Source organism: Maylandia zebra, linkage group LG6, assembly GCF_041146795.1.
Source record: "Maylandia zebra isolate NMK-2024a linkage group LG6, Mzebra_GT3a, whole genome shotgun sequence".
NCBI lineage: Eukaryota > Metazoa > Chordata > Actinopteri > Cichliformes > Cichlidae > Maylandia > Maylandia zebra.
In genome coordinates, this window is record NC_135172.1 from 22,609,561 (window position 1) to 22,637,512 (window position 27,952).

The 27,952-nt window shown below is 38.6% G+C and overlaps 3 protein-coding genes across 7 annotated transcripts in view; 2 read left to right on the forward strand and 1 right to left on the reverse strand.

The window, feature by feature from the left end:
* Window positions 1-27,952, forward strand: part of gucy1a1 (guanylate cyclase 1 soluble subunit alpha 1) — a 250,801-nt gene that overhangs the window by 40,127 nt on the left and 182,722 nt on the right. The gene's annotated exons all lie outside the window — the stretch shown is intronic.
* Window positions 571-1,737, forward strand: fabp2 (fatty acid binding protein 2, intestinal). The gene is made up of 4 exons (XM_004549487.5): window positions 571-711; window positions 926-1,098; window positions 1,324-1,431; window positions 1,558-1,737. Exons 1-4 carry the CDS (start codon window positions 645-647, stop codon window positions 1,606-1,608), a joined length of 399 nt encoding a protein of 132 aa, XP_004549544.1. The 5' UTR covers window positions 571-644; the 3' UTR covers window positions 1,609-1,737.
* On the reverse strand, window positions 1,668-27,874 carry usp53b (ubiquitin specific peptidase 53b). Of its 5 annotated transcripts, none has more exons than XM_076884872.1 (18): window positions 27,427-27,874; window positions 26,275-26,464; window positions 25,572-25,732; window positions 25,371-25,463; window positions 25,094-25,228; window positions 24,666-24,779; window positions 24,357-24,439; window positions 21,093-21,198; window positions 19,778-19,924; window positions 19,328-19,477; window positions 19,058-19,226; window positions 11,317-11,439; window positions 10,453-11,176; window positions 8,023-8,084; window positions 6,695-6,773; window positions 5,105-5,925; window positions 4,873-4,959; window positions 1,668-3,798 (listed from the first exon to the last, which is right to left on the reverse strand). In XM_076884872.1, exons 2-17 carry the CDS (start codon window positions 26,366-26,368, stop codon window positions 4,883-4,885), a joined length of 3,138 nt encoding a protein of 1,045 aa, XP_076740987.1. In that variant the 5' UTR covers window positions 26,369-26,464; window positions 27,427-27,874; the 3' UTR covers window positions 1,668-3,798; window positions 4,873-4,882. The 5 variants fall into 5 exon arrangements, with proteins under 5 accessions (XP_076740987.1, XP_012774166.1, XP_012774165.1 ...); XM_012918712.4 differs by having other exon boundaries at window positions 5,084-5,925; XM_012918711.4 differs by having other exon boundaries at window positions 1,669-4,666; window positions 5,084-5,925.

A 27,952-nucleotide genomic window follows, 5' to 3' on the forward strand; every position in this document is an offset into this window, starting at 1 on the left:
AATCTTTTTTTCTTTTGTTTTGTATAACATTAACTTTAGATGTCAAAGGTCTTGTTTATTAGCAATGGGCAATAAAGGACAAAGGTATCACATATAATCAAGTATAGTGGAAGAGAGAAATTACAACTACTACACCGATGCAGTATCTTGGATGAATGATAAGATTAAACCTGCATTAGCTACATACAGATTTGGAGGAGTGCACATGTGCAATGGATCTGTAATAATAGTAAATGGCAGGAACAGTTTTAAAGTAAAAGAAATTTCAAATATATTCCTCTTGTATCAAATAGTGCAGACTTAAATGCTGCAGTTCTGCACTGAATATGGTTAGTGGTTAAGCTGTGACCAAGACTTTTGGCAAACAGATTCAGGATGAAGTGGCCATTAAACATTCAATAGAGCACTTTGAGTGCTCTAGTAGAGTAGAGAAGCACTCTATAAGCTTGAGTCCATTTACCATTTAACTATTCATTGTCACACAGTTAGGATATTACCTTGGAAAAAAAAACATGAGCTTTAAACGGCCACATCAGCAATCAGATAGATGATGAGATAAGAGGGTGTGTGATTTAAAAGGAGCGGCAGAGTTTGAAAAGGGCACTCCTTGTTGCAGAGTCCTCCAGCTCACCCTCACCGCCACCATGACTTTCAACGGCACCTGGAAAGTTACTCAAAATGAGAACTATGACAAATTCATGGAAAAAATGGGTGAGTGCTAGAGCTGTCTTGATAAGCTGCTTCTGAATCTTCATTTTTTCTTAAATAAAGAATACTGATGTATTAATGTCTAAATATAATCTTTGCACCAAACTGATAGTCATGCACATTTTTTTGTGACTGCATTATAAGTGATTAGCCTTTAGACGGGTAAAACTTCCTGACATTGCTCAATCTATTGTGACCTTATTGTGTCTATCCACAGGAGTTAACATGGTGAAGAGGAAGCTGGCTGCTCACGACAACCTCAAGATTACCATCACACAGGAGGGAGACAAGTTTAACGTCAAGGAGAGCAGCACTTTCCGCAACATCGAAATTGAATTTACCCTCGGAGTCACCTTTGAGTACGCCCTTGCAGATGGAACAGAACTATCAGTAAGTTAAAGTGGCTCCTAGTTTCACTCACTTTAGACTTTCAACTTTTGAGTCCCTGTTACTAAGTCAACAATCCATACATCAAGCCTTGACTTTGCCCTCTGTTCAATACCGCAACTATAAAAGTGTCAAACAGCCTAGTCAGCCTTTGGACTTCTGCACAATATCCCCTCCTTGCCTGTTCTCTATTTCATTAATTTCCTCATCGTTGGTTTCAACTCTCAGGGTGCGTGGACCTTGGAGGGAGACGTGTTGAAGGGAATTTTCAAGAGAAAGGACAACGGAAAAGACCTGACGACAACCAGAATTGTTCAAGGAGATGAACTCATACAGGCAAGGCAGAGTTCCTACAAACGTATAAAAATAGAGATTATACATTCAGAAATATAAATTTTCATCCCGGCATAAAAAAATGTGAAGTTAAATAACAACTGTATTTGATTAATCTTTCTTCAACAGAGCTACACCTACGAAGGTGTGGATGCAAAGAGGATTTTCAAGAGGAGTTAGACCAAATCCATCTAAAGAACCGAATTGAAATATTTTCAGGGTTACATACAGTTTTGTGCCAAGTCATCAACAACATGTAACTCATCATATTTTAATAGCTGTATTAATAAAGTCACAACTGCCTATTAATTTGTGTGCTTGTTTCCTCTGCTTTTCATCAAATAATATTCTGTGGAAGCTCATGCAAAGTTAAACACACACACACACAAACACACGGTCAAGTGGCTAATTTAGTAGTGATACAATAATTGAAACTTTATTCAACAATGAATAAAAATAAATATATATTATCTACAAAAATATAAAGTGTAGACAGGTTTCACATGTTTCTTTAAACTGACATGAAGCATTTACTGTAATGTCAATAAATCAACTCAGCAGACCAAATGCACAGGACCAAAACCAAGCAGACGGCAGGATTCAGGGAGGCATCCCGAGGCTACTTATCAGGCATCGTCATCTTATAACTTCTTATAACTGATAAGATCAGTGACATGATAAGATCATGCAGAAAGCTTTCTTTTGTTTTGTGGTTTTACAGAGTAATTAGGTTGCTCCACTGTACGGGTAGCCCGAAATAAAAGAAACAGATCGATGCAATGCCAACTGTGACTTTAAGTGACACAGGAGAAAACCAGTCTCATCAAGCAGGCCTCGAGAGCAAATTCAAACTTTAACTGAAGACTACAAACTGTGAATGCAAGACATAATCGTATTTGCACAATTGGATTAAGTACTGTTAGTTTAACAGAGGGAATAGTTTTTGAACTGCTGAGTTTGCTGCCTGCAGCTGTGATTGTTACATCGAAGCCTGAAGGAGCCACTAAGAACCCCAATCCAACCTATAAATAACATTTTCACATACAGGAGTGTCAAATACGTCACCGGTAGCATTGCCTGCTCCAAATTTAATCGCAACATCGTCTATTTCCCTTCATTCATCATTTTTATTCTCTAAATGTGGTTCACCAACAAAGAACAAAACAACAACAAAAAATGAATTCACTGAAAGTGTCAAGGCACTGTTGATACAACTGAAGACACAATGTTCAGAATGTAAAATTAAACTTGTGAGGAAAAGAGAAGAGTTTTTTAAGATGAAGGAAAAAAAAACAAACCCACAATCATTATGAAGAAAAAACACTTCACATGTGAATCAACGTTAAGGTAACCTGGTTATTATTCGTGGACTGAGCTTCAGTTTATCGGTAATTTAGTTATTTAGTTACTTTTTCCATTAAATATATAGGAAGTCTTCAAAAAATAGCAGGGATTTATAATTACTACAGCACAATCAAGTTGTTTAAAGGCAGTCTAGTGTATATCATCGTGTACTGTATCAGTGAGCGATAGACTGGACTGCCTGTGAAGTCCAAGTCTTGTTTTTCTTATATTTAAACAGTGTAAGTAAACCATGACAAATACAAGTAGAAACACCCAAAAAAACGAAATGACCAACACAAATTTCAAATGTCTGTCGGGTCAAACACGGCATACATACACAGCTAAATGTGTTCAGTAGGAGTAAATACCTGGACAAAGGTTGATGTGATAAAAATGTAAGGTGAAAAAAATATGTGTATATGGCATGATGGTTATAAAGAGACTTGGCAATCTAGTGAGTTGAAAAAAAAATATATATATTGAGATTTGAAAAATGTGCATATAAAAAAAAAGGATCTAAAAACACCAAAACCTGCTCTTAAAGTAATTATTTTTTAAAGTGAATGCATAGTATGCCTCTGACAGTTTGTTTTCCAACACATTGTTTGCATTATACATTTAGATTCAAAAATGTAAGCATAACATAATATTATGTATTCTAGTGTGAGCAAGAGAACATTCAAGTGTTTAAAAGGTTACAAATTGCTATTTGATGACTTTGTTTTATTACAATTGAATAAAATCAAACAGAATGTTATGTTTGCTGGAGTCAGTCCAGGATTATCATGCTCATGCTCAGGCTGTACAAACAGCTAGTATGACTCTGTAAAGGCCACATGCAGGTTTCAGAATATTAGTCTTACTATGAACAAGGATACTTGTGTGTTATGTTAAGTAGTATGGTTAATAGTTATGTCAGTTATATCAATTACATTGGCATTATTATGAAAATACCTGGAAATACAGACCTGCATTTAAATCTGCCTACTTTAAGAGGAAGACTGGGGAAAAATGGTTTTGACATCACTGGGAATTACAAAAAAAAGGTTACAAGAATCAGCACTGAAGACAAGAAAACACAAAAAGGTTGCACGACTGTGTATGGCGGTTACTAAATAGCCTGAAGGCTGCCCTGTGACATTGCCAATAAAACCAACCAATAAAACAAGTTACACATTTTTTTTCAAGGATGACATAAAATTGACCTTTACTGGGGGTGGTTTTCTCAAGTAAATGAACAATCGATCATCTTTTCCAGTACACTTTTTTTCTTTTTTTTACATCAAAAGACTGACTGGTATGGGGCAGCCCACAGTCATTCATTAACAGAATAATGTTGTAAAATAACTGATAACTGATAACACTTAGAACACCTCAGTAAATAAATAAGACTCACTGTTACAGCGTCTGTCCTCTGGTGACCTAAAGCCTCCAAAATGTGCATAAAACTCGTAAGGTGCTCAGAAATCATGAATACTTTTCCGATCTTACTCCTTTGACAGGGGTAATTAGATTAACTGCCTTTAACCTGCTATCGATGAGGCCAACCTTTGATGTTATTATGTTGTGTAGAATGACATCATAATCAGATAATGTATCTTTAGCATATCTTTTCATGATAGCATGCTCTTATTTGTGATCACACTCAATTCTTTTACCATACAGACCACAGCACATCATCTGCGATTCACCTTAATCTCTTTTGCCTTACCCTAAATATATTTGTATAGTTTAATTTCTGCAGCACTAGTGCACAAATAAAATATGTGCACTAAAATACAAATATTTTAAAACAGACATACGGTGATAAAAAAGAACGATCTAACCCTAAAAAAACTTCTTAGTGCAAACTGAAAACAGGGTTTTGTTGAAACGAAATCTTCGTGCAGCAACGCTACAAAACAAATGAAGATACACGTGAACGTTGATAATCCGTCAAGTCATACACAACAGCATTTAGAAATAGGTTTTATTTATGTGACAGGCTTGCATAAATAAGTTCGTCTCGGTTTGGAGGTGCCGTGGCTTCCTGACATATTTCCATTCTGTAAACTCTTTGGCATCCAGTTAATACTGCCCATCCATGTAAACAAAACTTACCAAGTTACACTCATAAAAAACCACGTTCATCCAGTCCTTTGGCTGTCACTGGGTTCCATTTTGCAGTGGGTTTATTGCTATTATGGCCTGTGAAGGAAAAAAAAAAGTTTCCTTTAAAAAAACCCCTTGTTTTTACAACAGTCACGTGTCACTGACACAGCAACAAAGAAAACAATACGATATTGTCATTTTGTCCTTTCCAGTAACTTACTGGTTTTGTTTGGAGGCTTACTTGTTTCCGGTCTGGCTTTTGGCACATCTTGTGAATGTGTATCACTGTTATCTCTCCGCTCACTTGCAACCGTTGTCCGTGGCACCGTGGCAGAGAGGACAAGAGGCCTCTGGTTGTGGTACTTGAGACGGTATGTTTCCGTCATGCAGTTATCCACATTGAAGTATGTTGTCAGAGAAACCTCTTGAGCAGGCACTGCCTGTTCCATCCTGCATCCAGCTGCTCTTTCCTCGCTTTCACACGATGATGGGGTACTCCTTTCTGGGTCAGACCCTGACTTGGAGCTTGCATCTGAGAAGGTTCGGAGGCCCGACATGTCGGGCTTTCTGTGAGGACTGACGTAAGATGTAGACGAAAGACGAGGACTTGATGGAAAAGGTTCTTGGAGCATCCTGGGACGAAACACTGGGTGGCCTGTTTCCCCTTGGTGAGGAGTCCGTTGGCTGGGTCGAAGGTGAGGCAACCCTGTTGTACCAAGCTGACGCTGGCTGTTCAGTTGAAGAGGTTCTGCCGTCACATTGCTGGGAGGGTGGTATGGCAGGCTTATATGGGGACACTGAGAATCAGAGGCTGTGGCCTCGCTGTTACTGGAGAGGTAAGTGCTTTCTCTATCCTCTGGCTCAGAGAGAGCAAGATCATCAGAGCTGTTCCATTCTGAGCTGCTGGTTTTTGTAATGTGCCTCAGGTTTGTACTTTCTCCAGTGTGCCCTCTACAGTTTGTCATCTCCTGCTGCTCACTCTGCCTGCTGTCCGAGCCAGACGAGATCCTCTCAGAAGACCCTGCTTTTCTGGAGGTACTAGACGTGTACTTTGATTTCCGTCTACAGAAAAAGAGGAAATTAATTAAGATGTAAAAACTTAAAATTCATGTATATTGTCTTAAAGCATTTTGCTATATATTATTGCTATATTACATTTCAGTGTAATAACTTGGATTTATGCAAAACAACACATTTTGGGGTGCAAACTGAAGCAGCGCAAGTTTCCGACAACTTTTCAAACATCCAAGATCTACAACTTGCTGGCTGGCCTAATCACCGTAATCCAAACTACTCTGACATGTCACATGTATTTTTTTAAAGATATATTATACAACTGTACTTTTTCTCAGGTATCACTGATTTTCAATGAATGAAATGTCCAGAAATGTTCAGGAAGGAAGCTCAGCATCTGGTCTGGTTTGCTTTTTTTGTCAGCTGAAGTTTGGGGAGGAGAAACTAAAGTTTCCATGACAGCAGTGCTACAAAAATGTCTTCTAGTAGTTATGCACACATCTATTTTTGATGTGGAGGGCATTGATTGTAGGAACATAACAAGTTTCCAGAGGTAAACTGAGTTTTAGAATCACAGTGTTGACTTTCTGGCTCCATCCTTTAGGTCTCCTCTTCCATTTCATTTAGCTCTCTGTCTGTGTTCTCAGTTTATACTAATTATGCGATTTGTTAATTTATCCAATATGACCCATTACACACTATAACCACAGTGCAAGTCATCCCTATATATACAGGTGGATTAAGTCCATCAACTTGAACTATTTTTTAAAAACTAAAGCCATTTTTATGTAATTCAAGAGAAACAACAAGAAACAACCTCGAACATGGACTGCCCTTTTGATGTGAATGTGAAACTTGATCATGGTTCTTTCCCTGAGGTTTGGGTTGATGTTTGCCTATAAAACAAAACAAAACAAAACAAAAAAACAGGATCAAAACAAAGCAGTAAACTGAATAAAACAGGAAACATCCAAAAAAGATAAATCCATCTTTTTATAAGGTTTATTATTACTATTATTACACAAGAAGAGCAAAACAAATAGTAAGACATGGAAAATCACAGGCTAATCAAAAGTCTAAACTAAGAAGGCAGCTGGGAGAAAATCATCTGTCTGACATCAAGGCTGTTGCCCTCTCAGGACACAAGGTGGCAGCAGCAGCAAGTTAATCTCACAAGACTTTCACACAGCTGGATGAATCAGTCAGCAAGCTCCCTCCATGCACCAGCGCAGCAAGAGGCAGTGTGGTGCTGAATTCCTTCCCTTTAAAAATAGATGTGTTATTTTTTTCTTCGCTGTTGCCCTGGAGAGGTCCATGCAAGGATAAAAGCTCTAGCTGTTGGTTGGAAACACTGGCTCTGAATGCACATAGCCTTGATTAAGTATTGAGTGCAGCACACTCCTAAGTACAGCATGCAACAGAAAGATATTTATGACAATGCCGGCAGCCACGTCCAGCTGTGCTATCTGAACAAGCTTTGTGGGATTATCATCAGATTAATGCCTGTGCAGGACTGACTGGGTGAAGAGGTTAAATAAGCCAGTCCAAACTCAACATAGCCTATACAAGACAGGTTGAAGAAGATAGAACTTTATTAATCCCTCGGGTGGGTTCCTCTGGGAAATTCGGTTAAAGAAAGAAAGAAAGAAAGAAAGATGAACTTTTGAAAGATCTAATCTAAGTTTCTTTTTTCCTTGTAAATCTTTTCATGTAAGTATTGCAAATATTTTAAAACATATAACTGAGACCAAAGTCCTGTTTCAAACGTCACATTATATTACTTTAATTTTTTTTTTTTTTTACATGTTATCCTTTTTTTGCTTCTTTTATGGCAAAATCTACATTTAAAACATCCACATCGTGTTTTTAAAGCAGATATGACTTTGTTTGTGGAGGGATAATTACATCCACCCACAACGTATGTTTCCATGCATACCTGTTATATAAAGTGGACTTGTTACATAGAATAAGGCTGTTACATACAAGTACATGCATGTTAACATTTTACCAAAAACTGAAAATTACTAATAGCAGGTTACAATTACGCACTGCGCTGTGGTTACTTCACACACTACATTTATTACCAGCTAATTATTTTACTGTGCCACGAAAACCTCAGGAAGCCTATAAAATCGTGGAACTTACCATTGTGTGGAGGTGAGGACATTATACTAGATTTTGCATCGCCTCCTTTTTGGTGCTGCTGGCTGAAAATAAAAGACAGCAACTGAGTGTGTTTCCAAGTTTAATACAGAGCCAGCATAAAAAAAACCCTGAAGCATCAAACTTTTACTCTTTTTCTGGCAATAAATACTGCACATCAATCCAGATAATACCAGTAGTATGGCAGCACCAAAGACATATTCAAGGTCTACTGAGACTCTAATGACTAGAATTGACTTTAGATGGAATTGACTGTATAACAGTTGTTTTGAATCTTGTCTAGTTGACCCAATATATTGTCGAGCCTGTAAAAACGTATGATTGCTTTTAATTCTTACATTACATTCAAACTTTCATGTAGTTCTCTAGCTATACCATATATTGTTCAACAAAATGACAAAAATGTGCATAAAAAGGCTGAAAACAGTAGTAGTCCATGGTACTCTTTCATTTAAAGTATTTTTATTTTCAAAAGACATCTAAGGTAAATAACCAACCACTGAAAATATCTATCGTTATTACCAAGTTAAAACTGATTATTAATTGCTACATTCCTTCAGACCATTACAAAAATAATGCTTTGATGAGTACCATCATCAATAACATTCATGATATTTCAAGGATACCTTTGTAATATGATAGTGACTAAATGCAGTACTCAATAGGCTGTAAAAAAATGCAGTTTTTATTAAATAATTATTATTCCTAAAGGTGCTTATTATATTATGAATCCTCCCTAAAATGTACCTGTGTGTATCGGTACTCTCTGTTTATAAACCATACTCACTGACAAAGACTTACAAACTGCAAATTGAACAATTATGGAGAAATTTTATTAAATTTTTCATAATATTAATTTACAAAAAACAGATGATTTCCTACCTTAAATACCTTTTACTCAATATAATTACATACTTAAATACAAGTATTTTAATAGTTTGCTTTTACTTGCATGAGGCACGTTCATATTTTAATATCTCCGTGTACAGACTGCAAATTTAGAGAGCATTTACACATGCATTTCTTTTTAAACTTTAAAGTCCTTTTTAACCATTCAATTTTGGGTTGAATGTGACCTTTAAACAATCAATATTCATGTCAAATAAAGTCATTAACTGATGGGTGATTTGGAGCCTTGGTGAACACAAACAAATTTAGGACCAAATTCTCACAGTGTGACTGCTTCTCCACACACACACAAAACAACCAATCAAAACATACTGAGTAATGAAAAGTGCCATCTGAACAAGATTTAGACTGAAAACCACTCAAATATGGCTTTCAGTGATTAATAATTCCTTGTTAAATATACAGCCAAAACTGTTTTATAGCTTCCAGGTCTGCTTATGTATTGTAGATATATGTGCATTTCTGTGTCTGCTGCTGGCGTCCTCCACACACTCACCCTTTAAAGTGTACATGGGAATAGAGTATTAAAATAAACCTCCCTTTTTTAGCTTCTGGGAAACTTTTATAAATATAAAATGTCAGAGAATAAAAAAATAATGGAAAAATATCCTGTGTCCTATCAAAGGTTTTTAAGGTGTCCCTTTTATAATTATGGCGCTCACTGTGGATCCAAATGGATTTAGCCAGACCTACTCCAGCTGGACTCAGTCCAGGTACACTGCAGTGAGCGGAGTCCATCTCAGTCTATGGAGAAAAAGCTTTTTTGTCCACAACACAAAACGTGACCAGTGGATAAGTGGAAAAAATTAGCAAGTGGCAGAATATATCCAGCTCTCTTAAAATAACCATAGTCGCAAAAGGAAAACAAGAGTGCGCGTGACTATGAAACTAAAATGTGCAGAGCAGCATTTTTAAAACACATAAGCTAAAAAGATGGACAACACAAGTTTGTTTGTTTTTTTCTGTTTACATTGTAACGCAAATAGAAATGCTAGTTATTGTCATTGACAAGAACTTGACATATTCTCAACATGTTTATTAATGAAGGTTTTTATCCATAGTGTATTAATGCCATGGTAACGAGCTGAATCAAGAAGAAATTGTCTTCTTAGATTCACACATAGTACACATTTCACAGTGCAGGATGAGTCATAAACCTCTTTTGGTTTTCCAGGAAAAGATAGGCCTTAAAATACATTTTGAACATATACAAAACTATTTTTTGTCATTGTTAACACAGGCTTATTGGTGCTTTTAGAAAAAGATATCTGAAAATGTGATTTCTGGGCCAAAGTGTTCTGGGTCATCAAAATGTCCTTTTGTCACATGTACTATTTTAATGAGAAAATTCATAACAAAAGATTCACTTAAATCTTACTCTATTTCTAGAGATCTTATGATGTTGCCTATTAAATAAACTATTTATGAACACAGCATGCTGGCGATTTGCCGCAGGTAAAATTAAAATGACAGTATCTGTCATAGTCATCAGCTGAGTCTTACCTTTGCAGCGGTACCTCCGCTGTTGATCTCTGGTCTTTAACAGCAAAGCCATCGACCCCAGGAGAATCAGGATTGGTGGAGCCACTGCTGAGTCTATCACTGCTCTCATAGCCAGACTCTGTCCTTTGAATGGTCCAGGTATCACTACGTAGAAGAGTCTTTGGGCCCCCCTTTAGTTTGCTGCCCCTCTGGTAATTTGCTCGGCTTTCTGACTCTACAGAGCTGTGGCTCTCAGTCTCAAGCCGCTGCTCGTCCTCATAAATTGTCATTAAACATTTCTGTTTCCGATCCTCTCTGGTTCGGACATATTCCCGCTCGCGATCTCGGTTTTGTTCTGGGTGCACCCTCTCGTGTGATGGAGGCTTACTACACCGCGGGCTGTCATGTTGCTGCTGACGCCGCTGCTCTAGTTCATTCAATACCGTGTCCACATTTAACACCTCCCGAATAGGTCTCCAAGTACACTTAGACTTATTGCGACTTCCTCCACTCCCACCTTTTTCCCATTGGTCATGGGTGCCATCCTGGTCATTGTGACCTGGGAAATTATTAGTTTTCCGACTATGTCCACCACTCTGTGCACTAAAGGACTGTCCATGTGGCTCCTGAGATCCTCTGCTTGAATGGTTTGACGGCTTCTCATTACGTGGATAGCTTTTTGATTTTTCCACAGGAGGCCCTGGACCATTCTCTGGTGGAGATGAAGGTCTTGCATGCGTCATATCTAAGAACAGTGAACACAGATTATTTGCAGAATATCGCATGTAGAGCCCATGCAGTCTGCAAATTTGTCTTTCTCCTCCCAGATTTACACTGCTACCCTTATAACTAGAGAACATGTGCTATATGCACACAGCCCTCTACCTTTGTTTTGTGATGGTTCAGTTCTTCGATGACCTCTGTCTTTTTTTGATGTTTCACCTGGCCTCTGCAAATTCTCCATGAAAGTTTCCTGAAATTTGTTAGGACTGCCAAGAGGATGTTTTACTGTTGGGGAAAATAAATTAATCAAATGACAGGACTGTGGTTTCTCTACAACACAGAAATTATACTGTTTTTGACAAAGAATTTGGAATATTTCTGGCTCTCGAACAACTAAATGAGTGCTAAATATTTACTTTGAGCCATAAACTACCTTTAGCAGGGTTAGTTCCCATGGCCCAAATTTAAGAAAAGAAAGAAAGAAAGAAATAACAAGTAAAATGAAAAACTCTAAAGATTTGTATATATTTTAACTCAAGACTACAGTCTATACAAAAGACATTATTGTGCTTTTGACCAACATTATGTATGACGTAACCACAACTCTCCAGCATCACAAATATTTTGGCAAAGAGACAATAAGAGCACACACTCAAATGTGCATTCTAACTTTGAGTAATGTACTCTATCTTTTTATTTCTGCCAGGACGCTGGGGATGTAGCCAGTGGCCAGTGACTACAGATGTTTCTCATTTGACATCATGGTCACATTGATCGAACGTCCATATTGGTTGTAAAACAACCACCGACAGCGGGAGAAAAGTGTAAATCCCGGAACTGGTTAGCAAGTAGTTTCTGGATTTTGTCGGCTATTACTAGGTGAAACTGGTCGCAAGAGAGTGCTGCTTGTCAGTGGTTTGATTGTTACCAAATGGCTACAGTCGCCTGTGGAAAATGTCTGCATTGTCTGCAAGCACTCACAATCTACTAATCTACTGCAGTCTACATGTTCCAGAAGATGCAACATTGATTTTGAAAGCAAATGTTTCAATACAGCTCGAAGAGTAGCCGGGGAACATCTGCCGGTGTGTCAGTGTGCTCAATGCAAACTATGGGTAACCAAAGCAATCTTAAAGAGGTTTTTGCCAATTACTCAGGAAATACACATGGTTGCTAGGACCAGTTTTTAGGCCTGCATGATTTAGCCCTCTGGGCTATTCACTTAATCTATGATCGTCATCATGACTGTCACATGTCCAAAGTGGGCAGACAAGTCAACATGACGTAGTTAGCAGTCATGAATCTCACAAAACCTCAATATCATTTTTTGATCCATAAGATGTGAAATCCTGTGCAAACACTTATTCAACAGCAATTGGAAACTTTGTCTGGTTAAGCAAAAACTGGTTGCCTTGTGGTCTTGTTACACCCTGAATCTCATGATAAGACAGCAGTGTTAATCTGTTTGCAAAATTAGTGGCTGTAAATTCATCCATGGGCTATGATTTACTCTTAGAGTGACTCCTTTTGCATTTTTTCCTGTGCCATATACTTATAAGAATTAGTTATGAATCAAGTAAACGGTATTGCATGAGAAAATGTTAGAAGGGCTACTTTCATTATTAAATCATAGTCCATATAAAGTACACAGTAGATGCACCATTCTGCCGTTGCTTCTTGCCAACGGGGAAAGAGACAAAACAAGGAACATATGCTGCATCATTAACTTTGGTAAAATACACAATTGCTGCCATGGCTGCCCACCCTGTGGTGTTTCTTTGCCTTTTGTAGCAAACGGGTCACTGTGAGAAACAGTGCTGATGTGAACTGTGAACATCTGGCTTTTTAATGACCATGATCACCTTCCACTGTCTTTTACTTTTGTAACTCAGCTCTTCTCTTAGTTACTTTGCTTTTTGCAGCACTGTCTCTTTCTTTGTATGTGTACTGCGCTTTAAGCAGAGGTTTCATTTTTACTTTTTAAAAAGTAAAAACGGAGAAGCTGCATTCAGCTTTTATGCTCCTTATATCTGGAACAAACTCCCAGAAAGCCTCAGATCAGCTGAAACACTCAGTTTATTTAAATCCAGGTTGAAGACTCACCTATTCTCAGCTGCATTTGAATAAAGCACCAAATCCACACTTTTAAGCTTAAACTTCAAAACTTACATTTTAACTACTGATTTTATCTATTGCTCTGATTTTATCTGTTTTGATTTTACATACTGTTTTGTTTGTTTGTTTGTTTGTTATTTAGTTTGTTTGTTTGTTTGCTTGTTTTAATCAATTTTAAATCATGCTTTTTATTTGTTTTTGTTTCTAATGTCTCTGTAAAGCACTTTGAACCACCTTGTTGTTGAATAGTGCTATACAAATAAACTTGCCTTGCCTTGCCTTTTATTATAAGATCTACATTAAAACATAATACAATTATTACACTACAAATATTTATATGGCAGTGAAGGAAATATTGTGAGGATTATCTGAAACATGAGGTGAAATATTGCATAATGCTGTGTGTATGCAAAGCTGGATGTTACAAAAGTGGTGAGTAAGAGCAGTGAGTAAACTGTCATATACTGTTCATGCAGCCCAATGTTGGCATTGAAGGACATCGACTGTTCCAAGCATACTAAACAGTATATGCAGCAAAGTGCTGTTTAATTTAATAAAGCAAATTTTATCTTGTGTCTTGAAATGATAGAGCAAATTTGTAACGAAAGCATTAAACCACAAAACATTTCTTGGTTTGCTGCTTTAGTTTGAATGAGCATAAAGTACTGTACAGGACTGAAAACTCACTCCTAAAAACTGCACATCAAATTAACAGGACAACAGGCAAAATATGATTACATTCAATGAAAGGATAATAAATAAAAAACTGAGCCATCTGAGTGTGAAGCAAATGCATCAACGACTTACTTTGAATGTCATAAAAACAAAAATCCTGTCCCATGCCAAAGTATCTGGGCTCCACATTAAAGCAAAACAATCCATCTAAACAGGAAAGGTGCCATTGCCAAAACCCCAAGCTTAGAAATTAATGGAGGCAAATGTCAGAAATGTCCAGGGGAGGAGTGAGAACTGTGGAGCAGGGGCATGAGTGCGTTTGGCCACAGGAGCGGGGATTAGGGAGCAAGGCGTGGGTGGTAATCTGCGTGCAACAGAGGCATCATCCTCATGTCAAGTTCAAGCCAGCACATAGAGGACAATCTTTCCGCCTGAGGTTTAACGGCATCACCCTGACGGAAACCATAACTGTAATTTGTGATTGACTGAAATCACCACTGTCATACTATTGTCATACTGTTAAATTTTACCTGATGATACTTTCACAAAGACAATTCAAATGCTGAAACAGACTGGGCTTTTTGGAAAAGAAATTACTAGACAAATTGGAATGGATCAGCATTCTGTTGCCCTCAGGCAGACGGTACAGGGCAATCAGAGCAAGGACTAATAGACTCAAACACAGCTGTTATCCAACTGCAATAACACATCTGAATACTACAAAAAAATGTCCATCACGCCACTCTTGTGTTAATCTATGCACGGTCTGAAGCATGTGTGTGGGAATGTATGTGAATGTTTTACTGTTATATCTTATTAGTATTTTAAGTATTCTATCTATTTTATTTATTGAATTTTATTGTTTTATTTATATTTTGATATTGCTAGGGATGATGCAATGATCGGGGACCATTCTTAATTTCGTTGTTCTCATGACAATGACAATAAAGTTTCTGATTCTGATTCTGATTCTATCATGCTCTCTTATGTCGCAGCTTCATTTCACTTTAAGTTCCCGGACAAGCCAAGGATAATCTCTGTGATTGCAGCCTGGTGGACACTAAACCCTATTGTTGCACAAAACTCATTGTGTAAGTGTAAGGTTTGCTTAGATAAATCATACGCACACAGTAAAAAACACACAGTACTTTTTTAATCTAAGCTAACAGAGAGAGCACACTGCATCTTACTCTGAAAAGAACACTGAGCCCAACATTATGTAACTAAAGCAAAATTCAAAGAAACAAAATTCCTTTAGCTGGCTAAAATTATTATGTATTACTATGTCAGAGGATTATTTTACTCCTTGCTGTATGTCCAGGTAGCTTTTAGAACGCTAATGTTAGCTGTCTGTTAGCAAGCTACTGCAGTTACCGTAGTTAAGGCATTTGTAAATGTAATAACATGAATCATTGTTTTTTTTTAAATAATCCAGGGTCCACTATTATAGAGTTACATATGTGTTACCTTACTTTAAAAAAATAGCCTCACACTGGCATTTGAATATCACTGATAAAATACAAGATGCTAAAATATACACAGATCACATCAAGTGTCAGGATCCCACAATTTTTCTATTCTTTCTCCTCTTGTTTATGCAAAAAAAACTGTGCATCCCACTCCACAGCATGTATTAGGCACTTATTACATTAATCAGATAGAGTTGATATGGAGGCATCTTTACACAATCAGAAGTCAGAGCCATGAATTGTTGTCTCCTGTGTGAGTGGGAATTAACTTCACTCTATGCTATATGAGAGAACATTTGAGTTTGTGAATGTGTGCGCACATGTGTGAAATTTCACATACCCCATTTTATAGTGTGAAGAATCAGTTAAGACTCATCCAGATATTAGCTGCCTAATATTACCTCATTCTTTTCACACTAGTGTTTCAGTAAAACCACCATTCCTTTTTGGAAAGTTTGTATGTCCAATCTGAAGTCACAAAAAGTTTTATGGTCATTTATCATGAATCTCCTGTGCTTTACTAGATTGAGATCTGGTGACTGTGGAGGCCATTTGAGTATAGTGAACTTAATTTACTGTTCAAGAAGCCAGTTTTCAGTGATTTGAGCTTTGGGACATGGAATGTAGCGGAGGTAGCCATAAGAGGATGGGTACAGTGATGGGTACATTTGGTGCTAAGGGGTCCAAAAAGTGTGCCACATAATATCCCCTACACTATTACACCACCACAATGATGGTTCACTGCTTTCATGTCATTTACATCAAATTCTGAGCCTACCATCTGAATGTTGCAGCCAAAATCAAGACTCGTTAGATCAGGCAAAATGTCCAATTTTGGTGAGCCTGCGCAAACTGAACCCTTGAGCTCCTGTTCTTAGATTTTTAGATACTTTTCTGCCTTGGATGAAATTTGTGATTATTTCATCGACTAATGTCTTCCTGTTAGCTTGAAACAGTCCTCTGACCTCTGATATCAACAGGGCAATTTGTCCCACAGAAGTGCTGCTCACTGTGAATTTTCTTTTATTTGTCTTTTTATGTAAACAGCAGTTTTGCACTTGAGGAAGTAAAACATAAACATTTAATGCTTTGAATAATTACAGGTAGTAATCAGGACTTAACTGTAGATTATCCCTAATCTGACTCGGGGTAGGCCATTATTTAATCTCATGGATTTATTGACAGTATTTGCCAACAATCCAATAATCATTAATACATTATTTACTTTCTCAAGTTAGTAAATGCAGGATAACTGATTTTTGGCATTAATGTATAACCAAACGATCTTGATGTAGAAAAATGAAGGAATGAACAGAAAGTAGGTCTATACTATTCAAACCATAAATACAAGCATTTCTGAGGCAGAGTTGAACATGTTTAGAGTGGGAAAATATAGTTCACAGTAAAAAGACATCACACCTGATATATATTGTGGATTATCGCCTTTATATATATGTGTGTATATATTAAATATACGCATATATATATATATATATATATGAGAAGTTATCTTTTGTCTCATCCTGGACTGTGGTGCTGACACTCACCAGTCCCCGGCCCCCTTCCTTCCGCTTAGCGTACAGCCTCAGGGTGCTGGACTTGGGGTGAAACCCTCCATACATGGTAAGGAGCTTTCTTGTCTTTATGTCAGTGGCTTCTATCTCCTCCTTTGGCCAACTTATTATACCAGCTGGGTACCTGATAACGGGGAGGGCGTACGTGTTGATAGCCCGGATCTTGTTCTTACAGTTCAGCTGACTCCACAGGACTTGCCTGACCCTCTGCAGGTACTTGGTGGTTGCAGCTTTCCTAGCTGCCTCTTCATGGTTCCCATTCGCCTGCGGGATCCCCAGGTACTTGTAACTGTTTTGCGCCTCTGGTATTCTTGCCAATTCCTTTCTGTGTCCCGCTCATGTATTGACCCATGTGCCTGTTCATCTTAGCCGATATGATGCCTGACAGGAGCTTCCATGTAGTACTGAGGCAGGTTATTGGTCGGTAGTTGGAGGGGACCGGTCCCTTCTTGGGGTCCTTGGGGATCAGGACCGTCCGACCTTCGGTTAGCCATTCTCTCTCGTCAACTAGCAGCTGGTTCATTTGTGCTGCCAGACGCTCGTGGAGTGCAGTCAGCTTCTTCAGCCAGTAGGCGTGAACCATGTTGTGGCCTGGTGCTGTCCAACTCTTCATACTAGAGACCCTTGCTTGGATGTCTGCCACTGTGATGGTTACTGGACCCTGTTCAGGGAGGTTGCTATGGTCTGCCCTCAGATCCACTAGCCACTGAGCATTGCCGTTATGGGTTGCGTCCTTCTCCCATATGCTCTTCCAGTATTGCTCCTTCTCCAGCCTTGGTGGTGCTGTTCTCTTATTGTTCCCTTGCCACTGAGAGTACACCTTTGCTGGTTCTGTGGAGAAAAGCTGGTTTATTCTCCTGCCTTCTATCTCTCTGGTGTACCTCCTCAAGCGGCTGGCCAAGGCTGTGAGTCTTTGCTTGGCAGTTTCCAAGGCCTCAGGTATGGACAGCTTGCTGTATTTTTTATGCACCTTCTTTGTCGCACCTTTCTGCAACTCAGTTAGTTGGCTAACCTCCCTCCGTACTACTTTGATCTTGCCCTCTAGCCTCCTTCTCCATGGAGGGTACTGCTCCTTGTGGCTGTTCAACTTATAGACTGCTGCCGTATTGTAGATCAGCTTATGATGGCCCCAACTGACTGAGTGCTCAGTGAATACCTCAGGCAGCAAAAACCCAAGAAAGAGGAGGGAGACGAGGAACCATCATGGAAGGACAGGCCCCTGCACGGTATGTACCACCGGCAGATAGAGAAGGTGGCTGATATCCAGAAATCCTACCAGTGGCTGGACAAAGCTGGACTGAAAGACAGCACAGAGGCACTAATCATGGCAGCACAAGAACAAGCTCTGAGTACAAGATCCATAGAGGCTGGGGTCTATCACACCAGGCAAGACCCCAGGTGCAGGCTGTGTAAAGATGCCCCAGAGACAATCCAGCACATAACAGCAGGGTGCAAGATGCTAGCAGGCAAGGCATACATGGAACGCCATAACCAAGTGACCGGCATAGTGTACAGGAACATCTGTGCCGAGTATGGCCTGGAAGTCCCGAGGTCAAAATGGGAGATGCCCCCAAGGGTGGTGGAGAATGACCGAGCTAAGATCTTGTGGGACTTCCAGATACAGACGGACAAAATGGTGGTGGCTAACCAACCGGACATAGTGGTGGTAGACAAACAGAAGAAGACGGCCGTAGTGATCGATGTAGCGGTTCCGAATGACAGCAATATCAGGAAGAAGGAACACGAGAAGCTGGAGAAATACCAAGGGCTCAGAGAAGAGCTCGAGAAGATGTGGAGGGTGAAGGTAACGGTGGTCCCCGTGGTAATCGGAGCACTAGGTGCGGTGACTCCCAAGCTAGGCGAGTGGCTCCAGCAGATCCCGGGAACAACATCGGAGATCTCTGTCCAGAAGAGCACAGTCCTGGGAACAGCTAAGATACTGCGCAGGACCCTCAAGCTCCCAGGCCTCTGGTAGAGGACCCGAGCTTGAAGCATAAACCGCCTGCAGGGGTGAGCTGGGTGTTTTGTTTTGTTTTTTGAGAAGTTATAATAAGTGGAAGGCTGTCTTACCGTTCATGTCACCGTTTACTTGGGCTTTGTAGCGGGGACACATGGTGGTCTGCCTTGGTGCATCTTCATTAGATACAGGACTTCCCTCGGGGTTGGTGTAAAATAAAAGAAGCGGCTGGAAATGTCCTCTAATACATTTAGAAGCAACATCTTTCCATTTGGACCCAATCTGAAAAAAAGGTGAAAATAACTGAGTTAGAGCATGTAACACAGTAGTAGGTAATACACTTTTGAAAAGGGGTAAGGCAGATTAATGGCAGACATCCTAACCTCTTTCACAGTAGCATCGTCGAAAAACATCCACTTTGAAGATTTGGTGTGATAGGCAAAAGCTGAGTAATGTTTACTCGCAAAACAGATCATCCCCACCAGATGTAGCTCACTCCGTTTAGCATTTTCATCAGTGACTCGGTTGAAAAGCTGAAAGAGATCAAATTGAAGTTTGATGGTTTTGTGCCAGATTCTAAATCCTATGAAAATATCAGTTATTTGTGTGACTTCCGAGGCCAGTTTAAAGATTACAGCATGCTGACCTTCATATATATGATATTAAATGATAAAATTGACAAATATCTTTCGATATGTACATTTGTAACAAGTCTTTTAACACACTGGACAAAAGTGCAAAAAGTACAATGTTTTTTATCTATAATAATCTAATGGAATTCCATTTGTTATCAGGTTACTGGTGACTCAATTCAGCCTTTCACTTGGTCTTACCCCACACAGGTTCAAACGGGGGCTAAGGGACTTAATAACATCATCTGTAAGATCAGACTGCTCGGCGTCCCATACAAATCCAATCGTCACAATCTCTGGACAGTTCATTAGGACGCGACGGATCTTGATGCTCTGACCACAGTTACTCTGCATAACAAATAATGCATTTAAGGATAAAAACAACTGGGCATAGCAATTTTTAATTGTCCAGTAAAGTCCAGTAAAACTATATAATCTTTCTATTTGAAAAAAAAAATTATGTTTGCCTTTAAGTTATGCAGTAATGGGAAATGTGCCTTTCTAATGGGCTACTAGTTTAGGCAAATATGCTGTCTTTTCTAACTCTGAGAAAAACCCACTCTGTTGGATGTTTTGTAATTAGTTTTTTAGTGATAAAGTTGTTTATAAAACACTTTACCGAATTTGCAAAATACTTTAAAACAACAACCAATAAAAACAAAGAAGCAGACACTGGTAAGGAAAATGGCAAAGTTCTTCACTCAAAGTAATAAAGGCATTAAATAAACAAGACAACAATGAATAAACAAGACGCACAATAAAACAATGAAATGACCGTGTGTAAATAAAACACTTACAATGTGGTTGAAAGTTTTGAATTGTTTTACAATTTGATTGAGGCTAGCTGTTCTGCTTATATAACTCTCACTGAACCAATCTCACTGTTGGAAACACAGATTAAAAAAAAGCAAACGTGAACTTTTCTTACTAACTTCTTTTAAGCAAATTTCCCCAAATGTCAGAGTCATAGGTTGTGTCTTTTTGAGGTATAAACAAAAAGATGAAATAAACTGAAAGGAAATTAAAGTGACTTAAATATCATCATCAGAATATTGCAAAGGCATAAAGCAGCCAGAGAGCATGGGAAGAGTACGGGTTTAAGGGAACACAGCACTGTGCCTTAACTGATGCACACTGAAAAGAAGACAGCGGTAGCAAATACAGATGAGAGAAAAACAGTGGATAAGCCCTTACCGCTATTTATATCCTAACACTAGTCTGGCATCGTCTCCTTCCGGTCGCTTCAAGTGCAGTGTCGCAGCAGAAAGCACAGAGTGTACTCTGCACAGTTGCAACAGTCATTTTTGTGTCCATTTTAAAGTATCATACTAACTGTTAAACTGAATGCCTAAATTATTCATTTATAGCTGCGTCAAACAAATCAGCATTTGCTAAAGGTTAAATTCAGACAGATGTTCTTACTAAATAGCAAAACAGGGAAAAGGTAGTGAGCCACCGATTTTCTAAGAAATATTACCAGAGGAAAAGGAAAAGTGACAGCAAATATGGAACATACCGGGCAGCTTCGGAGGTCACCTGTGTTGTTTGCTGCCTGCAGCAACTCTCCAAACATGTCTGACCTTAGCCGCTCGCTCTTCCCCAACATGCGATCAACCTGTTGGCTGGGTGCAAAAACAGAAAATGCATCAACTAATATTTTGTTCCCATTCGATGTGTAACATTAAAAAAAAGTGTGAATCAGAAAATATGATCCAAACAATAAATCTGATATAAATTTAAGCAGATAATAATAATAATTTATGCTATTTATTATTGAGGTTGTGCATTTTTATTATTTTTTGTAAGGTAGAGTGTGCAAAGCCCAGGAAACACCTACTGATAAAATCCAATAATAATAACAGACTACAGCTAAAAATCCCCGCTGGACACCTTTAAAGAAATATAAAAACACTTTTCCATTAAAAAACTGTGCAAACTGTGCAATTATTTAGCAGGTAACAAAGCATCTAATACATCTCTGAAAGAGTAATTGACTCTGCAAACAATTCAAAAATTCACAAATCCTGCATGAATGTACACACATCTCATACTTACATAGAGTAGAAAGAGAATGTAAAAATATCTTTCCATTAAACTGTTTATGAAGGTGTTTTGTTTTTTAACACACAAAGTGAAGGTTAAATATACAAAGGAAATCACAATAGCAACCATAGTAGGTGACACTGGACTGGACTGGAAAATGTTGAGGTCGTTACGATATTGGAATTTCAAACTTCATAGCAATAGCCAGCAAAATACTGGATACCACTTTTTTACCATTAAAAAGAAATACAAAATTAATCAATGACAACACTATTCTTAGGTTGTCTGAAACAGGACAAAAATATATGAGGATAAAAATTACAGATATTTTAAGACTTTCGTTGGTAGTGCAAAAAAGGAAAAAACATATTTTTAAATTGTCTGAAGTAGTGCTGTGCTTCAGGTGACGGCACTATATACTGCTGATCAGGGGGGCTTTGTAAGGTAGGCTGCCAATGTTTCTATGTAACTGATGTAGACTTCTCTCAGTTTCAAATTGTGATTTTTTGTCAAATTCGTTTTTAGTGTTATCCTGATAACTAAGGTTGCCTATTAATAATAAACATAGGCAGGACTGATAAGGTTCGCTTCCTCGCTCCCACATGAATATTGCTGTTTTATCTTTAACCACAGCCGCTAGCTGCTGCCTTAGTGGTTATTGGGGGATTGCTAATAGTTAAACAGCTAACATTAATGTGTACGTTGGTTAAGTTAACAGTTATGATAACTGTTTAATATTTAATGTTGTTGAAATGGGAGCTTCACCAACCTCTGAAAGTGAGTAAAGCAAATATGGATCAAGACATATTCAGTTTTGTTATCATTAGTATATTAGTACTGATTTTAGACAAGATCAGTCACTACTAAACATTTTTTATCTTTATGGTACAACAGTTTGTAGTGGCCAGCATTACAGTTGTGGCCACTAGGTGTATATATTCATTCACTAGGTGTATATAATTAGCAGGGTGTTATTTAGCATCCATTTTGGGGTTCTTAAGAAACAAAAAGATTAACACAGAAAATTTCAAACAGGGATAAACTGATTGTAAAAATTCTTGGGCAATGTTTGAAATTTAGCTAATATCAAGTTAATGCAGATGTCGATATCTATACATTTTTATGCACTTATTCCCCCATTGGTGGAAAAGAAGCAAATTCATTTTCTAAACAACTATTACTTTAATAAATAACAATTTTAAGCCGTTCAGCTTTTCACCTCACTATCTTTTAAAATTAATGTGGCAATATGAGTGAGCAAAGCTGTTCAACCTTTATTGCTATATGTCTTCTATCCATCACGTTTTGTTCCATAACGATTTAAAAGCACAAAAACATTTATAATCTATTAATTTCAATTTAATAACGCTAGCTTGGAAATAAATGAATCCAAATGGTAAATGGCCTGCATTTGTATAGCGCTTTACTCAGTCCCTAAGGACCCCAAAGCGCTTTACACTACATTCAGTCATTCACCCATTCACACACAGGCAATGGCAAGCTACATTGTAGCCACAGCTGCCCTGGGGCGCACTGACAGAGGCGAGGTTGCCGGACACTGGCGCCATCGGGCCCTCTGACCACCACCAGTAGGCAAACACGGGGTTAGTATCTTGCCCAAGGATATTTGGCATGCAGCCAGGAGGCAGCCTGGGATCGAACCACCGACCTTCTGATTAGTGGCTGACCTGCTCTGCCACCTGAGCTACAGCCAAGTCTAGTCTAGTCTAGTCTTGGAGCATAGCTGAGCCACTGTGTGAGAGCTGAGCAGCGAAAGGAAATTAAGTGAGGAGCCGGCTCTTGCTCAATGGGAGTCGACTCTTCTGATTCACTACAAAGCACTCTCTAAGCACGGCTCTTAGAGCTGATACTTTTGCGCGTGACACGTTATCAAACGTTACGTTGTGTGTCATGGATACTGTTGACTCCAAATCTCCCGAGAGACCAACACAAGACCGAGACCAAAGTACGTCAAGACCAAGACAAGACCAGTCCAAGACCACGTTAAAGTGGTCTCGAGACCGGTCTCAAGACCAGTTTTGAGACATCCAACTCTAGCAAAGACACTATTATTGATTTCTCACATCATTAAGATTGTGTGAAAAATTGATGGAAGTTTGTTTCTGCCACTGAAATGCTTCTTTTTGGCTGTCAAAGTCAAACTTTTTGGTTATTGTCTTTAAATTTCAACTTAATAATTTGAAATTATGGTTAGGTCTGAGACTCACTAATTCAAAATATTGAAAACATATGAAAAAAAAATACGTTTCAATTTAGAGATAATACGCTGGATCTCCAAAAGTTGATTCTGTTCATCTGGACATAGCGTTTTGTGGGAGAAACGTTTTGTCACTCATCCAAGTGACTTCTTCAGTCTCAGCTGACTGCAGGTTTCCACAATCTTATAAACAGTACATTTGCATAATGACTGAAACCAGCCCACTGAAGGATAATAATACGCTGGAATTTCTTTTTTGTCAGGTGCAGGTGAAAAAAGTCAGAAACAATCTTGCACATATTTGAACTAAAAATTGTGACTACAATAAACCACAATAGACCTGCTGATAATAACCAGCCTTGGATTTTGTAATGTGATGACTTGATTAAAACTAGTAACCACCATAGTTATTTTAGCATTGGTAGTATTTTGACATTTAAATTGGGTTTACTGCTTTGGCCTGATTTTTTTAATTTTTAATCAACCAATATCAATATTTTTTATCAATCGAGTACTTACCATAAAGCAGTAGTGGAGACATAATGTACTAATTCTGTGAATGGGTGTGGGTCTGAAGATGCACCACAACAGCGACACACGAACTGCAAAACAAAGGCTGTGCATTATTCTACTGTTTCAAGTTTACAGTCTAGCGTGTTAGATGCATATTTCTAACAAGCAACCAGCTATATGACTCTTTTTATTATTTCAATTTATTAATTGAAAAAACTGACCAACTTAAAATTATGCCCTTCTTTTGCACAAGACAACGCTATTGTGTAGTTTTTTTTTTAATAACACATAGTGGTTTTTTACAAGATTACTCACTTGCTCATAAAGCATCATTGCAAACTTCTGATGGGTGATGCAGGATTTGGATGAGCATGAATCAGTCGCCGTGTCTGAAACTATGTGTAAATGAATTCGCTCCAAGATGTTCTCCTATTATGTGTGAGAGGAGATACAGAGGCAACGATCAAAACAAAGAACACAGCACAGGTGCGTAATTGTAAACACAAAAGTTGACGCAGTAAATGAGAACCACTGAGTAACACTTCACGTAAGCGTGTATTTAATACTCCTCAAAAACGTAACTATGGTGATCATGTACCAACATTTGTGCAGTCTTTTAATGTTCCTATTTCTTCTTTCTTTTCTTCAGTAACACAGTAATACTCTGTAACACTCAGTTAGTGTGGAAAGGCGAGCTGAAGATTATTTTTGATTGTAAAGCAAAAGGCACGGTGTCAACATACAAAGCACTCAGCAGCATCATCCATCAGCCCAAGCTGGAAGCGTTGCTCATCCTTAAAAGTTTCAGCAAGGGCGTTACGCAAGCTGTCGGAGGGAAGCACCCGCTCTCTGCTCTGCTGAAACTGGCTGAATATACTCTGAAAAAGACATAATTAGTTGCATAATTAATTATTAGTTTGCGATGCAGATATTGCATGTATGATCAGACAAGAATTTAATCCTGGACAAAACTAATTTAAAAAAAAGAAGAATGACTTAATGAATTAACACTAAATGTACCTTTAAAGCGCAAAAAATGCAGGCATCACCGAGACAAAAGTGACCTGAGAGCTGCCTCAGACTTCTCCTGAAAATGTCCAGCTGCCAAAGCACCTGTGGGGGTCCAATCAACCACACACATGTGTTCACACAAGGACATAATCTAAAAAAGAGTGTTAGAGTTACCCAGAAATCTAAACCTATTTAAAACATGGTGCACACCTGAACAGCGCTGTTTAAGAAGCAGCTATTCTGGCCGGGCTCATTCAGCAGGCCTTTGGTGAGTGCGAGGGACAGCATGCTCCCAGGCTGGTAGGATTTCTTCAGGCCTCCTCCAGGTTTTTTGAACATCTTCACCCATGCCATGGAATTATTGCCTGCAGCTAAAGGAAAAGAATAACTTTTTAAATTAGAACTTCCCAAAGTTATTCTCTCTACACAAATCAACTTTTGACTTACTTTTTGTTCTTATTACCAAGTAATGATGCAACTCTAAGCCATACTTTTTAATAGGTAATCAGTAATTAACAAAATACTAGATCAATTTAGCACCATACACATTCTTATCTCCTTATACTTTGTTCATCTGCCTTTGTCCCATGTACTTATAGTTGGTGCTCAGTAGGTTTAAATATAGTATATTATAATAGATATTTTATTTTATTGTATTTTTTGGTGGTGGTGTTATAAATGAAACTTTGAAAAAGAAACAACTAGTGTCAACTCAAAACACACCACCACCCAGATTTCTGTCCATTTAAATGCAGTTGCAGCTAAACTCCAGTATACCTATAGCAATAATATTTATTGCATACTGTAATGGAGGCCCTGCTTGAAAATTCTGTTGATCTTGGATACAGTGTTCATTACATCACTAATGCAAATGACTGATTTGGTCAGACGCCAGATGAATCCTGTGAACTACCTTCTCCAGAGTTGGGGGGAGACTTGCTGCAGTTGGACATGTTGGGATGAGGGAGATAGTGAGTTGGTCTGGCCATGGGCTCCAACCATTTCATCCCCACGCACCTCCTGAGCGGTTTGTGGAAAGCATTGTCAGCCACAAGGCAGCCTCAGCCATGTGCTGCCCAACATTGAATGCTACTGGACAAAGTCTGAGGACCGAGGAGGGGGGGAAAAAGGTGTAATATTTTAAATACTGAGAAAATATTTTATTATGGAATTCTCAAAAACTATGATTGTTTTTAATCTTAAACACGAAATAAAATACAGATATAAGATAAAATAAACAACAATCCAAAGACACTTTCTTGTATCTTACTTATATGATCCGACTTTACTCCTTTCATGTCTCTGGAATAGCTTAATTTCTTATGAATATAGTATGAAATTACAATGAATGGCTACAGAAGGAAAGTAGTAAATAACTCCATGGTTGTACATTTTAAAAAGACATAACATTTAATTTTAAAGCTACATCCATACATGCATAAAAAAAAATCAAAACACAAATAAATGAATCGTGACTTGTGCAAGATCCCTCATTTGCATGTCTATACACAGGCGAATAAGTTATTATTTTAAATAGTATATTATTGGTAAATGCTATTGTAAAAGTGACATAGCCAATATGAAATACATGCTGAAACAACGTTGATTTCAGGACATTAATTTCATCCTGAAGTCAATGTTGGTAACATCAACAGTGTCATCATATATTCTAACGTTTCAGTGGCCACATGTGTTTATTGCAACCCTCTCTGACACCATGTGATGCCTGTATAGGCCTATACGTGTACATAAGCGCCCATCTTTGCTGTCGGGTTCATGAAGAGGGCATACGTCCTCCTTTATTGAACGGGATTTGTTGACCTGATCCTTGGTCCTGTGTTTCCCTGCGATAACAACCTACCGACCCTACACCCACCACCCCAATAAATAAATAAATAAATAAAGCTTCGACGTTCCCACAGTAGGAGACACGTTGCCAGTGTTACACAGCCTTACGCTGTAGATTTTACTGTATATGGGAGCAGCTCCCGGTCTGCCACTGTATTATAAATATGCCGCAACTTGCATTCATGCAGTGGGAAAACAAGCGCTCTTCTACACTCACCTTAAAGAGGAGTCGGATATCGGATAGTTGTCTCTCCTCTCCGCTGAAGGCGCAGAGCGGTCCAGCTGTCAACGCAAAAAAAAAACAAAAAACAAAAAAAAAAAACAATCCACGATTGGTCGGTGAATCCTGCAAATAAAACTGCCCAGAAATGACTGCAGATAGGTCCACGTAACGCACTCTCTGTGCAGCATTCCCAACCCCTCCGACACGCACACGAGCGGCAGCCCGAGCCCCTGCTTCCCTGCTTGATAGCGCACTCAACGCAGGACAGTGTTATTTCACTGGAATTAGTCCCCCCGCCTTTTTTATTTTTTTTGTAAAACGGGGCCGATGATGGCCTGTGCCAGAATGTCCGACGCGGATTAGTGATGTTTTGAGACTTGAGAGGTCAAACTCCGCCCCTAGTGTAGCCTCAAGTGCACTGCTGCTGTATTGCAATCTTCAATCCCTGCATGGCAAACTGTGTGCTGGCGGAAGGTCAGACTTCCAACTTGTCATGATGATGATGAGAGAAGACATCACA